General features: G+C 45.3%; 2 protein-coding genes across 11 annotated transcripts in view; one reads left to right on the forward strand and one right to left on the reverse strand.

The window, feature by feature from the left end:
• Positions 1–14,855, reverse strand: part of PFDN2 (prefoldin subunit 2) — a 184,729-nt gene that overhangs the window by 6,294 nt on the left and 163,580 nt on the right. For 4 of the 8 annotated variants that reach the window (XM_050759529.1, XM_050759531.1, XM_050759530.1 and 1 more), the window contains exon 2: positions 11,656–11,761. In XM_050759529.1, the coding sequence (XP_050615486.1) occupies positions 11,656–11,730 (75 nt within the window). In that variant the 5' untranslated portion in view covers positions 11,731–11,761. The remainder of the gene's footprint in view (positions 1–11,655; positions 11,762–14,855) is intronic. The other 4 variants (XM_050759545.1, XM_050759527.1, XM_050759535.1 and 1 more) reach the window with 1 other exon arrangement.
• NIT1 (nitrilase 1) lies at positions 11,781–14,779 on the forward strand. 3 transcript variants are annotated; one of them, XM_050758965.1, is made up of 7 exons: positions 11,781–11,929; positions 12,487–12,582; positions 12,848–13,102; positions 13,223–13,326; positions 13,536–13,669; positions 13,824–13,949; positions 14,217–14,779. In XM_050758965.1, exons 3-7 carry the CDS (start codon positions 12,858–12,860, stop codon positions 14,481–14,483), a joined length of 876 nt encoding a protein of 291 aa, XP_050614922.1. In that variant the 5' UTR covers positions 11,781–11,929; positions 12,487–12,582; positions 12,848–12,857; the 3' UTR covers positions 14,484–14,779. The 3 variants fall into 3 exon arrangements, with proteins under 3 accessions (XP_050614922.1, XP_050614913.1, XP_050614932.1); XM_050758956.1 differs by having other exon boundaries at positions 11,782–11,882; XM_050758975.1 differs by lacking the exons at positions 11,781–11,929; positions 12,487–12,582 and adding an exon at positions 11,971–12,248.

Here is a 14,855-nt window from a genome sequence, read left to right on the forward strand (position 1 = left end):
CCAGCCGGGTGTAGTGGCACGTGCCTGTAGTCCCAGCTACTTGGGAGGCTGAGGCAGAAGAATTGCTTGAACCTGGGAGGCAGAGGTTGCAGTGAGCCGAGATCGTGCTACTGCACTCCATCCTGGGTGACAGAGCGAGACTCTGTCTCAAAAAAAAAAAAAAAAAGTTTAATCCTCTGCTGTTGGAACATTTAGGTTGTTTCCAATTTTTCTGTAATAAACAGTACTAATATAAAATCTCTTTGGACAGGCCTGGCACAGTGGCTCATGCCTGTAATCCCAGCAGTTTGGGAGGCCAAGGTGGGCAGATCACTTGAGGTCAGGAGTTCATGACCAGCCTGGCCAACGTGGTAAAACCCCATCTCTACTAAAAATACAAAAATTAGCCAGGCGTAGTAGTGCACACCTGTAGTCCCAGCAACTCGGGAGGGTGAGGCAGGAGAATCGCTTGAACCCGGGAGGTGGCGGTAGCAGTGAGCCTAAGATCGCACCACTGCACTCCAATCTGGGTTACAGACTGAGATTCTGCCTGAAAAAAAAAAAAAAAAAAAAAAAAAACAAAGGCCAGGTGTGGTGGCTCATGCCTGTAATCCCCGCACTTTGGGAGGCCGAAGCAGGCAGATCACCTGAGGTCAAGAGTTCAAGACCAGCCTGGTCAACATGGTGAAACCCCATCTCTACTAAAAATACAAAAAAATTAGCTGGGCATGGTGGCGTGCACCTGTAGTCCCAGCTACTTGGGAGGCTGAGGTGGGAGAATCACTTGAACCCAGGAGGCAGAAGTTGCAGTGAGCTGACATCACACCATTGCACTCCAGCCTGGGCAATAGAGCCAGTCTGTCTCAAAAAAAATAAAATTAAAATTAAAAATTAAAAAAAAAAAACAAGGCTGGGTGTAATGGCTCACCCCTATAATCCCACCACTTTGGGAGGCCAAAGCCAGTGGATCATTTGAGGTCAGAAGTTCAAGACCAGCCTGGCCAACATGGTGAAACTCTGTCTCTACTAAAAATAATACCAAAAAAATTAGCTGGGTGTGGTGGCACATGCCTGTAATCCCAGTTACTCAGAAGGCTGAGGCAGGAAAATCACTTGAACCCGGGAGGCGGAGGTTGCAGTGAGCTGAGATCGTGCCATTGCACTCCAGCTTGGGCACAAGACCAAAACTCCGTCTCAAAAAAAAAAGAAAAAAAAAAAGGAGAATCACTTGAACCCAGGACATAGAGGTTGCAGTGAGCTGAGATCATGCCACTGCACTCCAGCCTGGGCAACAGAGTGAGACTCCATCTCAAAAAAAAAAAAAAAAACCAAACAAACAAAACAAAACCACTTTGGACAAATAGTGCACGATTTATAGCCACTTTTCTTGAATTTCTTGAATGGTATTCAAAAGTAAGGTCAAGGCCGGGCGCGGTGGCTCAAGCCTGTAATCCCAGCACTTTGGGAGGCCGAGACGGGCGGATCACGAGGTCAGGAGTTCGAGACCATCCTGGCTAACACGGTGAAACCCCGTCTCTACTAAAAAATACAAAAAACTAGCCGGGCGAGGTGGCGGGCGCCTGTAGTCCCGGCTACTCGGGAGGCTGAGGCAGGAGAATGGCGTAAAAACCCGGGAGGCAGAGCTTGCAGTGAGCTGAGATCCGGCCACTGCACTCCAGCCTGGGCGACACAGCGAGACTCCGTCTCAAAAAAAAAAAAACAAAACAAACAAAAGTAAGGTCAATAAGTAAAAGGGGCATTAGTATTATTACAGCTTCCATTGCATGTCGCTTGAAAGCTCTCCAAGATGACCAGATTAATTTATATTGCTACCAGCAATATCATGATTATATCTCTTACCCTAGAGCCCTAATGGTAGCTTTTATTATTTCTGTTAATTTAATACTTTTTAGAGTTGGAATGTAACTCCAGAAACCTTGGAATCATCCTTGATTCACTATCTATATCAAATTAATTACATCTGTACTACTATACCCTCCTTATTTCTATACTGTCTCCTGATTTGCCCCCTTTAATCCACTCCCCACACTGCAGCATCAGTGACCAAAAATATAAATCTAACCAATTATTCCTATGCCTAAAACCTTCCCAATGCTCACAGGATAAAATCTAAACTCCTCAAAAAGTCCTATAAAGACCAGGTTCCAGCTTACCTCTCCTAATCAGTCGTTCCCTCCACATCTTAACTCAGCACTCAGTGTCCTAAGTCACTGGTAGTTTCCCTTAACAGCTGTCTTCAGGCATCTGCATAGAATCTTCACCCTACCTTTGGTGTACTTTCCCAAACCTCTCTCATTCAGTTTTTCTCTGCCTAAGTCTAATTCCTTCTTCAGGTTTCAACTTAGATTCTTCTGGGAAGCAGAAGAATCTGGCCATCTTCCACTCCCATACGTTAACCCTTTCTATGTGCTCACATGTAAATGCATATTAGTTACTTAAATAATTTGACAAAATATTTTCTATGTATATTGTGTTATTTTCCACCATGCAGACTGCCTTCTATTATCTTCTTTCAAAATTTTAAATATACAAATGCAACCTATTTTAAAATATCTATTTCTTTCATAGTCCTACTATAATCTGCCTTCCAGTCTCAACAGTAAAGGAACACCCATTATATGCCAGGCACTGTGCTAGACTATCTCACTTAATTCTAAAAAACAAAAAAGACAGTAAGACCTGTAGCTTCAATTTGTAAAGGAGGAGACCAAGGCTGGTGGAGTGTTGTGTGGTGGTCAAAATAACCTAGTGTGGGTCCAGGCACAGTGGCTCATGCCTGTAATCCCAGCACTTTGGGAGGCAGAGGTGGCCTGATCACTTCAGGCCAGGGGTTTGAGACCAGCCTGGCCAACATGGTGAAACCCTGCAGATCACTTAAGGCCAGGAGTTCCAGACCAGCCTGGCCAACATGGTGAAACCCTGTCCCTAATAAAAATACAAAAATTGGCTGGGCATGGTGGGGGGTGCCTGTAATCCCAGTTACTCGGGAGGCTGAGGCAGGAGAATCGCTTGAACCTGGGAGGTGGAAGTTGTAGTGAACCCAAATTGTGCCATTACACTCCAGCCTGGGTGACAGAACAAGACTGTGTCTCACAAACACAAAACAAAGCAAAACAGTGTGGGACGGGCGCAGTAGCTCACACCTATAATCCCATCACCTTGGGAGGTTGAGGCAGGCAGATCACTTAAGCTCAGGAGTTCGAGACCAGCCTGGCCAACATGGTGAAACCCCATCTTTACTAAAAATACAAAAAATTAGTCGGGTGTGGTAGCTTATGCCTGTAGTCCCAGCTACTCAGGAGGCTGAGGCAAAATAACTGCTTGAACCTGGGAGGCCGGGGTTGCAGTGAGCCTACATCACACCACTGCACTCCAGCCTGGGTGAAAGAGCAAGGCTCCATCTCAAAAAATAAAATAACCTAGTGAACTGCAGAAATCATACCTGTATCCAGGTTTGTCTAATTTTTTTTTTTTTTTTTTTTTTGAGACGGAGTCTCGCTCTGTCGCCCAGGCTGGAGTGCAGTGGCGCAATCTCGGCTCACTGCAAGCTCCGCCTCCCGGGTTCACGCCATTCTCCTGCCTCAGCCTCCCGAGTAGCTGGGACTACAGGCGCCCACAACTGCGCCCGGCTAATTTTTTGTATTTTTAGTAGAGACGGGGTTTCACCGTGGTCTCGATCTGCTGACCTTGTGATCCGCCCGCCTCGGCCTCCCAAAGTGCTGGGATTACAGGCGTGAGCCACCGCACCCGGCCAGGTTTGTCTAATTCTAATCTATCTCTGTTAATATATTATTCCTGGCTTATCAAATATTAATTTCTTAGCAAATTTATATTCCTGTTTTCTTTTTTGTTTACCATGTAGTTTTAATAATTTTAGGAAAAAATCTATAATCATTACCTTTCTCTCCAAAATGTCCTTGGGTCTTCTTACATGACATTTACTCTTACTGGTTTCAGTGGAATAGAAGAGGTAGAGAATTACCATTGGATGAACCTGGAAAAGCATGATCTGGGATACTGCTCCACTAATAACCTTCCTTTCAGTTCAGTGCCCCCTTTTCTGGAGAACATACTCAACTCTCTGTCAAAGAAAACTTTTTGACCTTATTACTCCATCAAATAATAGTACTCATCCCTTCTCTTCATGAAATTTTTATTTATTAATTTTTGTAGAGATGTTTTTTTTTGTTTTGTTTTGTTTTGTTTTGAGACGGAGTCTCGCTCTGTCGCCCAAGCTGGAGTGCAGTGGCACGATATTGGCTCACTGCAACCTCCACCTCCTGGGTTCAAGCAATTCTCCTCCCTCAGCCTCCTGAGTAGCTGGGACTACAGGTGCTTGCCAACACGAACACACCCGGCTAATTTTTTTTTTTTTTTCCAGTAGAGACAGGGTTTCACTATGTTAGCCAGGATGGTCTTGATCTCCTGACCTCGTGACCCACCTGCCTCAGTCTCCCAAAGTACTGGGATTACAGGTGTGAGCCACTGTGCCCGGTCCGAGATGGGGGTCTTACTATGTTGCCCAAGCTGGTTTCAAACTCATGGCTTCAAGAGATCCTCCTGCTTCAGCCTCCCCAAGTACTGGGATCCAAGGAGCAACAGAGTAAAGTGGAAAGAACCCAAACTTCCTATTCTGACCTGGGTTGAAATCCCAGTTTTGCCATTTACTTGCTATATGACTGAGTTACTTTCCTTGTTTCCACATTTATAAAATGGACCTAATATACCACAGGGCAAGATTTCTCAACATTGTCACTACTGACATGTTAGGCCAAATTATTCTTTGCTATAAGGGCTGTCTCAGGCACTATAGGATGTTTAATCCCTGGACTATACCCTCTAAAAGCCAGTAGCAACCCCTTTAACTTGTGACAACCAAAGATGTCTCCAAACATTGCCAAATGTCTCCTAGGAAAAGATCATGCCAATTGAGAACCACTGCTATAGGGTAACAATGAGAACTAACTGAGATAATAGGTCAAGTGCCCGATACAATGTAGATCTTCAACTCCCCTTTGGTTTCCAGGTCCCTTCAGTTCTCCTTCCTATCTCAAGCCTCCTTCTTTCTCCTTTCTGAAAGTTCTTCCTCTTTCACTCCTACAATGGCCACAGGATCTAAGATTCTATTCACAGCACTTCTTCATTACCTTATATTATTTTTGAAATTATTTTTTATTGATTCATACTCATTCATATTTTCATGGTATATGTGATAATTTGATACATTCATATAATCAAATCAGGGTAATCTATACTATATCAAGTGGCATTCTTAGCTACTTCTATAGTTCCAGCAATTGCCTTTATTCGAATTGCCTGCAAAACCAGGCCTTTTCAGAAATTTTAGTCCCACATTTACAAGTTAGAAAAAGAGCTTTTTTGTGCCTGACAGAAATGGCTTAACATCAGACCATGACAAGTTCCTTCTTTTCTGAATGTTTCTTCACCAATAAAATACAGATTAATACCTGCCTCACAGAATGCATAAGGATTAGTTACTTCTTTTCTGATGTTTCTTCACCAATAAAATACAGATAATACCTGCCTCACAGAATGTCGTTTAAGGATTAAGTAATTACATCAAGAACTTAGGACAATATCTATCATATAACAAGTTTTCAATAAATAGTAGCTGCTATTACAGATCATCTCCACCTAAATGTCCCATGGATATCTTAAACTCATGTTGTTCAAAGCTGAAGTGATCTTCTTATCTCTTCTATTTCTGCTACTGACATCACTCTAGCCCTCCTGGTAGGAAACCCTAGTTTCATCTTTTGTTTTGTTTTTAAAGATGGGGTCTCCCTATGCTGCTCAGACTGGTGAAACGTGGTTATTCACAGGCATGATTATAGCACACTATAGCTTCAAACTCCCAGACTCAAGTGATCCTCCTGTCTCAGCTTCCTGAGTAGCTGGGACTACAGGCACTTGCCACCATACCCAGGTTCATTTTTTAACATACCATAATCCCATCAACTGCCAAATGTATTGCACTTACTTCAGCAATTTATCTTAGGCTCACTGACATCACCTTAGTTCAGATGTTCATTACTTTCTTGTCTGAACACTGCAATAGTCTTCTAAATGATCCTATTTTTAGACTCCCCATATCTACTGTACACACTGCTAATTTAATCTTCCTAACACTTAGATGACATAGAAAAATGTTCAACATATACTATTAGGCTTAAAAAACAGATTACAAACCAGTACATACTGTAGTATAATCCTAATTTTATAAAATATGTAAAAAAAAAAAAAAAAAAAAAAAAAAAAAAAAAAAAACGCCCTCCTTCCATCCACACATATATACATAAAAAGATAAAAGAGGGGGAAAAAATCTCTCAAAGGATATACTCCAAAATGGCAAGAAAAGTTATCTCTGGATAGTTGGATTACAGGCAATTTATTTCCTGGTTTGAACTTTTTCCTGTATTTTCTACAGTTCCAACAATAAATGTATTATTTTATGTAAGAGTTAAACAATTAATAATATAACACATATCCTTCTGCGACTTCCTCACTGCTTATGTTAAAAGGTCACAAATTCTTTGCCCTGCACTCAAAGACCTCTATGGCCTTACTCAACTACTCTCCTCTTATATTCCCTACTTTCTATTCCCACTGCTACCTGTTCAAATCCATCCACTCCTTCAGGGTTCTGCTTAAATATCTCTAATACAATCATGGCATAAGTGGAAAAAATAGGTCTACCTGATTCTTAAGTCCCTCATTTAAAAATCTGCTCTTCCAGTTACTGACCTTGGGCAAGTTAACTAAAACCTCTGAAATTAAAATGTCCTCACCTATAAATGGAGGACAATACAACCTACTTCAAATGGCAGTAATTAAATAATATAAGGTAAGCCTGAGCGGTGGCTCAACTCATGCCTATAGTCCTAGCACTTTGGGAGGCCAAGGCAGGTGGACTGCTTGAGCCCAGGAGTTCAAGACCAGCCTGGGCAACATGGCAAAACTCCATCTCTACAAGAAGTACAAAAATAAGCTGGGCAGGGTAGCACATGCTTGTAGTCCCAGTAACTTGGGAGGCTGAGGTACAAGAATCACCTGAGCCTTGGGAGGTTGAGGCTGCAGTGAGCTGTGATCACACCACTGCACTCCAGCCTGGGCAACAGAATGAGACTCTGTCTCAATCAGCAACAGAAGGTAAAACAAGTTAAGTGTCTAACACAATGTGTTATTTTCTTCCATCTTGTTTGTAAGGGACATACGTGGCTCAAATTTGCAGCAGTGATAAATCTTGCAATGTTTTACCCAGTGTTCTCTCCAGAATAAACAAAGGCAAGAGAATGTTAATCAAGGAACAGCCTCAAAACTCAATTATTACACTTCCTCAGTTTCCTGAGGGAAGTCTAAGAGCTTCTCTTTAGCTCCCCTAAAACAGTGGTTCCACTCTTGTTCTACTTATTTTTTCACTTTCTGTACAAACTATGGAAAGTGATCATTTTCATACATAACCATGGCTTTATCATCCATAAACTCAATTCTCAAATCTGTATCTCCAACTCAGATTTCTTTCTGTATCTCAAGATTTAAAAATCAAAGTGTCTACTGAATGTTTAACCTGGTTGTCCCACAAGAAAACTAAACTCAAAATCCTAAAATAAACTTTTATTTCCCTCCAAATTGTCTGTCTTCCTACATTCCCTATGGCACCATTATCCACCAAAGACAGAAACCTGAGAGACATCTTACATTCCTCTTCCATCCCCTTTTCTCCATATTCAAGTTCTGTAATCCATCTCAAACATTAAGCCCCACCTGCATCCCAAACATGCCAGGCAGTTTCATGCCTTAGTGTTTTGGAACACATTATTCCCTCTACCTAGAAAATCTTCCACTTCCTTCTTTGCTTGACTAACTTCTCTCATCCTTCAGAATTGAGCTGAAGGATTTTCTCCTCTAGAAAACAAAAGCCAACTAGCATTTACTAAACACATACTATATTCTAATCACTGTGCAAAACACTTTGCATGCATTGTCTTGCCTAATACTCTAAATTCAGAGACTAGGTAGGTACTGTTATGTTTCTACAGATGGGGGAGGCCAAGATGTAACTCATGGGAGGTCATATATAAATAGTAAATAGTAGAAATGAAATTCAAACTTAGGTCTGACCCTATTGCATAAGAATGCTCTTAGCCACCCTACTATACCACAGCTTCCCTTTTCCAGCCCCTACCCCCACAATCCTACAACCTCGTGATTAGTTAGGGGTCTCTCCTTTAGCTGCCATAATGAACGGATTGTGCAGCACACTATAAATCTTTAATGTTTGGTTTGTCTTTTCTCAAATGAGTCTGTGAGTAAAGCAATTTGAAGACAAAGTCTATTTCATTTACAATAGTCTCTCATTATCCAGAGTTATCCAATGTCTGAAAATAAGTGGAAAATTCCAGAAATAAATAATTCATACTTTTTGTTTGTTTTTTGAGACAGAGTCTCACTCTGTTGCCCAGGCTGGAATGCAATGGCGCAATCTTCGCTCACGGTAACCTCCGCCTCCTGGATTCAAGCGATTCTCCCTGCCTCAGCCTCTTGGGTAGCTAGGATTACAGGTGCCCGCCACCACACCTGGCTAATTTTTGTATTTTTAGTAGCGATGGGGTTTTGCCATGTTGGCCAAGCTGGTCTCGAACTCCTGACCTCAGATGATCCACCCACCTCGGTATCCCAAAGTGCTGGGATTACAGGCGTGAGCCACGGCACCTGGCCAACAATTCATAAGTTTTAAGTTGCACACTGTTGTCAATTGCGTGATGAAATCTCGAGCCATCCCGCTCAGGATGTGAATCATCCTTTTGCCCAGCCTACCCATGCTGTATATGCTACCTGCCCTTTAGTCATCAACATCTCCTGCTCAACATTATCATGGCTCAATGATCCAAGATCATCTACAGCAGATGATTCTCCTTCTGACTTATCAATAGTGGCCTAAGGCTATATCACAATGCTGTCATTCACCTTACCTCATCAGGAAGGCAGTTTATCATCTCACATTATCACAAGAAGGGTGACTACAGTATAATAAAATATTTTGAAAAAGAGAGACCACATTCATGTAACCTTTATTATATTGTTATAATTGTTCTATTTTATTAGTTACTGTACCTATTATATAAATTAGACTTTATCATAGGTATGAGAAAAAACAGAGTTCAATACTATTCCAGGTTTCAAGCATCTACTGGGGTCTTGGAATATGTCCCCCTCAGATAAGGGGGAACTACTATATCTGTATCGCTGTACCCAGCAGACTGCTTGGCCCATGGTAGCCTTAAAAAGTATTAGGGGGAGCCACACAAGGTGGCTCATACCTGCAATCCCAACACTTTAGGAGACCAAGGTAGGTGGATCACCTGAGGCCAGGAGTTCGAGACCAGCCCGACCAACAAAGTGAGACCCCCCCCCACCCCATCTCTATCAAAAAAATTTTTTTTTAATTAGCCATTCAAAATGGCTTATTCCTATAGTCCCAGTTACTCAGAAGGCTGAGTCAGGAGGATGGCTTGATCACCCAGGGATTTTGAGGCTGCAGCAGGCTATCATCACACCACTGCACTCAGCCTGAGCAAGGAAGTGAAACTCTGTCTCTTAAAAAAAAAAAAAAAAAGTATTGGCCGGGCGTGGTGGCTCAAGCCTGTAATCCCAGCACTTTGGGAGGCCGAGGCGGGTGATCACGAGGTCAGGAGATCGAGACCATCCTGGCTAACATGGTGAAACCCCGTCTCTACTAAAAATACAAAAAACTAGCCGGGCGTGGTGGCGGGCGCCTGTAGTCCCAGCTACTCGGAGGCTGAGGCGGGAGAATGGCATGAACCCGGGAGGTGGAGCTTGCAGTGAGCCGAGACCGTGCCACTGCACTCCAGCCTGGGCGACACAGCGAGACTCCGTCTCAAAAAAAAAAAAAAAAAAAAAAGTATTGTGACTCGTGCCTGTAATCCCACCACTCTGGGAGGCCAAGGCAGGCGGATCACTTGAGGTCAGGAGTTCGAGATCAGTCTGTCCAACATGGTGAAACCCCGTCTCTACTAAAAATACAACGATTAGCCAGGTGTGGTAGTGCACCTGTAATCCCAGCTACTCGGGAGGCTGAGGCATGAGAATCGCTTGAACCTGGGAGGCAAAGGCTGCAGTGTGTCGAGATCACGCCACTGCACTCCAGCCTGAGCAACAGAGACTCCGTCTCAACAACAACAAAAAAGTATTAAAAAGTATTAGGTTCCTTTTCCCTTCCCCCACCTCAAGTCAGAAACTATATTCCATAGCACTTTATACTTCTCTTAGGACACTTATCTTCCGCCTCTTATGAGCATTTTGCTTCCTTATTTATCCCACCAGACTATGCTCTTCGAGACCAGCATGGGCAACATGGTGATATTCTGCCTCTACAAAAATTAACTGGGTGTGGTGGTGCAGGCCTGTAATCCCAGATACTCGAGAGGCTAAGGCAGAATTGCTTGAACCCAGGAGGTGGAGGCTGTGGTGAGCCGACATTCCGCAACTGTCCTCCAGCCTGGATGACAGAGCGAGACTCTGTCTCAGAAAACAAAAAAAAATAAAAATCTTTATGCTGATACATCTGCCTGTATTAATTGTTCAACAAAAACTTAACCTATAATCAAGACAGCTGTAGGCCGGGAGCGGTGGCTTACGTCTGTAATCCCAGTATTTTGGGAGGCCGAGGTGGGCGGATCACTAGGTCAGGAGTTCGAGACCAGTCTGGCCAATATGGTGAAACCCCGTCTCTACTAAAAATACAAAAATTCGCCGGGTGTGGTGGCGCGCGCCTGTAGTCCCAGCTACTCGGGAGGCTGAGGCAGAAGAATAGATTGAACCGGGAGGCGTAGTTTGCAGTAAGGCGAGATCGTGCCACTGCATGCACTCCAGCCTGGGCGACAGAGCGAGACTCCGTCTCGAAAAATAATAATAATAATAATAAAACAGCTGTTACCTGTTTTCATTTCTATTGTGTAGATTTCCTCCCACTCCTATTTTTCCACTTAGCAAAACATGGTTCCCAAGGAACAAAGGGTTTTCTGATTAACTTATCAAACGCTTCTCGATGCTAGCCACTGGGGAAAATGCAAACTCGGATTAGAAAGGCATTTCTGGTCTCTAAAGAAATTCGATCTAGTAATGAACTCTCGAATCAAAATAGTATATAGAACACTAGGCTGTTCGAGTATGAGAGTCACGTGGCTCTGCAGCGTGACGGCGATTGTCAACGTGGGTTCAGGATCACGTAACAGACTACACAGCCAGCCTGTTAACTAATCCTCTGGGGTTAGTTTCGAGCTGTCTTGCCCGGCCATAACCTGTTTGGAGGGGCTGAGGACAGAGAAAGCAGCAAACCATCTTCCCTCAGACCTGTGCATCTTCCCAGACCCTGCATGTCAGGGCTTTCCCCTTGCTGAGGCTCACCCAACACCCCAGGGAGGCGTGGCTCTCACCCACCCACCCGTCTACCTCTCCGAAGGGGCTCGGCTAGCTTTTCCGGGGACCCTTCCCTCTCTAGGTGCCACGCACATGTGCTACTGGAGTAAAGGCCTGCACAAGCCACAGGCGCCCCCTTCTCGCCAGTATTCCAGACGCAAGTGGGCACCCTCCTTCGCGTTAGCCACTCCTCACCTGCTCTGCGGACACCGCCCCCTTGCCCGCGCCGCTCCCGCTGCTCTTGCCGGCGCGACCGCTGTTCTCCGCCATCTTCGCCGCTTGCTGGGTTTCCGGCCGGCGCAGCTCAGCCCCCGCCTTGCGTCACGTCCGGCCTGCGAGTTACCGCCCACTCGCCGCCGCGCTTCTGGCTGCAGGCCGGCCTCCGGTTCCGAGCCTGCGAATGGTTTTGGCCATATCTTCATGTAGGACCTACTCTCTGTCCCGTCGACTGCAGTGAATCCCACCTGCGGTGCTTTAACTTGTGCAACAGAGATGCGCCCATGGCGGGGAGGGATGGGCTAACTGGAGCGGGCGGCGGGAGGGTGGAGGGCGGGTCGCGGCTTGGGGCTTGGGTTCCTTTGCCCCTTGCCCACCATGGAGGGGTTGGACACGAGGGAGGGCGAACTTTCCCCTGAGAGATTCTGGGGAAAGGGAAAATAAGCTTCGAGTCAGTAAAACTGCGCAAGTGCACAGTCAAGAAGAGAGTCTTGGGAAAACCAAGGATAGTTCCCGGAGATGACTTTTGGACTGCGGAAACGTTTGTCAAAGGAAAGGGGCTTCAGTTTAATGTGAGATCATTGGAAGTTGAACTATTCAGGCGGCGAGCAGAGCCCCTTCCTCCATCTTCCCACTGTATGATCTTGTCCCTTAGTACATAATTTCTTATACAGTAAAGAGCGTTTTGAAGATTAGAAGGGTTTTACTGGCAGGGCCCTGATTCAGGCTCACAGTATAGAGAAGTCAGAGAATCCTAGAAATTTATTGCTTGAGGAAGGGGTTGGTGTTCTCATTTCTCACCTTCTTCAGGCTGGGCTTCATCACCAGGCCTCCTCACAGATTCCTGTCCCTTCTGTGTCCCGGACTCCGGATACCTCGACTTTCAGTACCTTGTGCTCAGCCCAGGTAACACGTTTTGTTGTGTCCTCAGTGCCTGGCACTTAGATGCTCAGTTTGTTAAATGGATAGTGGGAGACACAGGAGTGTCAACTATCCACACATTTGATTGGTGAGCCCTACGAGCCCTACTATCCCTGGGTCAACGTGCCCTGTAAGAGGATAACCAAAAGGAAGTCCATTCCTTTCCTACCTCTCCACTTGAACCCCTTAGCATTAAATTTATGTTTCCCCGTGTTATGAAATCTGAGAATCCTGCCTATGCTATTTACAGGCCCAGAGCCATGGCTATCTCCTCTTCCTCCTGCAAACTGCCCTTGGTGGCTGTGTGCCAGGTAACATCGACGCCAGACAAGCAACAGAACTTTAAAACATGTGCTGAGCTGGTTCGAGAGGCTGCCAGACTGGGTGCCTGCCTGGCTTTCCTGCCTGAGGCATTTGACTTCATTGCACGCGACCCTGCAGAGACGCTACGCCTGTCTGAACCACTGGGTGGGAGACTTTTGGAAGAATACACCCGGCTTGCCAGGTATCAGGGAAAGAGCGAGGGAGAGGTAGAATCTTAGTTGGACAGTGTCCCTGGATTGCCAGATGTGAGGGTAGAGCCTTGAGAAGTCAGTAAAGAGTTGTCAGTGTCCCTTCCACCCAGGGAATGTGGACTCTGGCTGTCCTTGGGTGGTTTCCATGAGCGTGGCCAAGACTGGGAGCAGACTCAGAAAATCTACAATTGTCACGTGCTGCTGAACAGCAAAGGTGAGACTTTATAACCCTTTAGCCTGCCTCTTCCCATGCTCTTCTACCTAAACTTAGATTCTCCAGAATTGTTTCTCAACTCTTATTTCCTTGACCCAAGGATTTAGGGGTGTTCCTACTTCAGTTCCTAGCCTATAAACTATCTCCTTGGGAGCAGTAAGCAAGCTTCTAGAACACCAGCACTAAATATTCCTTCTTTCTTACTGTAGGGGCAGTAGTGGCCACTTACAGGAAGACACATCTGTGTGACGTAGAGATTCCAGGGCAGGGGCCTATGTGTGAAAGCAATTCCACCATGCCTGGGCCCAGTCTTGAGTCACCTGTCAGCACACCAGCAGGCAAGGTGGGAGTTGTGAAAGAATGAGGGAGGGGAACAGGAATACTCTGAACTAGCGGTAGAGGATAGAAAACCCTAAGAAAGGGGGTAATGGAAGTATGACTAGTTGCTGTGACAAACAGAGCAGGAAGACTACTAAGTAGGCTGTTTTTCATTCCAGGTTGGTCTAGCTGTCTGCTATGACATGCGGTTCCCTGAACTCTCTCTGGCATTGGCTCAAGCTGGAGCAGAAATACTTACCTATCCTTCAGCTTTTGGATCGGTTACAGGCCCAGCCCACTGGGAGGTAAGACAACACGTTTTTGAAACATAAGGGCCTTTTAACCTTATCCTCCCTGCTTGGCCCTACCAGTTAAATTCCTTCCCCTTTCCACCTAGTGGGAAAACTCATTCCCCAGATAATTCTCATGTTACAGAATAGTTAAAATAGTAAATCATTCCCAGGCAATTATCAGAATAGTCACAATGGGTAGATTGGTCTGTAATGTCCCTCAACTGTCACTTCCCCACTATTTGCTACATGTACTTACGTGAACACACATTTCATCCCCAGGTGTTGCTGCGGGCCCGTGCTATCGAAACCCAGTGCTATGTCGTGGCAGCGGCACAGTGTGGACGCCACCACGAGAAGAGAGCAAGTTATGGCCACAGCATGGTGGTAGACCCCTGGGGAACAGTGGTGGCCCGCTGCTCTGAGGGGCCAGGCCTCTGCCTTGCCCGAATAGACCTCAGCTATCTGCGACAGTTGCGTCAACACCTGCCTGTGTTCCAGCACCGCAGGCCTGACCTCTATGGCAATCTGGGTCACCCACTGTCTTAAGACGACTTCTGTGAATTCAGACCCGCCCCCACCCCGCCATTGTGAGCTGGTGCTCATGTGACTTGGAGGCAGGACCCAGGCACAGCTCCCCTCACTTGGAGAACCTTGACTCTCTTGATGGAACACAGGCAGGCTTGGCTTCTTAGGCAAGAAACTTTCACCTGAGCTTCACCTGAGGTCAGATTACAGTTTCAGAAAGGTGGCATTTTATATAGTCATTGTTTATTTCATGAAAACTGAAGTTCTGCTGAGGGCTGAGCAGCACTGGCATTGAAAAATATAATAATCATAAAGTCTATGTCTGGACATCGCCTTTGGGAACTAGAAGGGGAGTTGGTATTGTACCGGCTGGACTAAGCTCCAGTTCTAGAC

The sequence above is a fragment of the Macaca thibetana genome, chromosome 1, assembly GCF_024542745.1.
Source record: "Macaca thibetana thibetana isolate TM-01 chromosome 1, ASM2454274v1, whole genome shotgun sequence".
Classification (NCBI taxonomy): Eukaryota; Metazoa; Chordata; class Mammalia; order Primates; family Cercopithecidae; genus Macaca; species Macaca thibetana.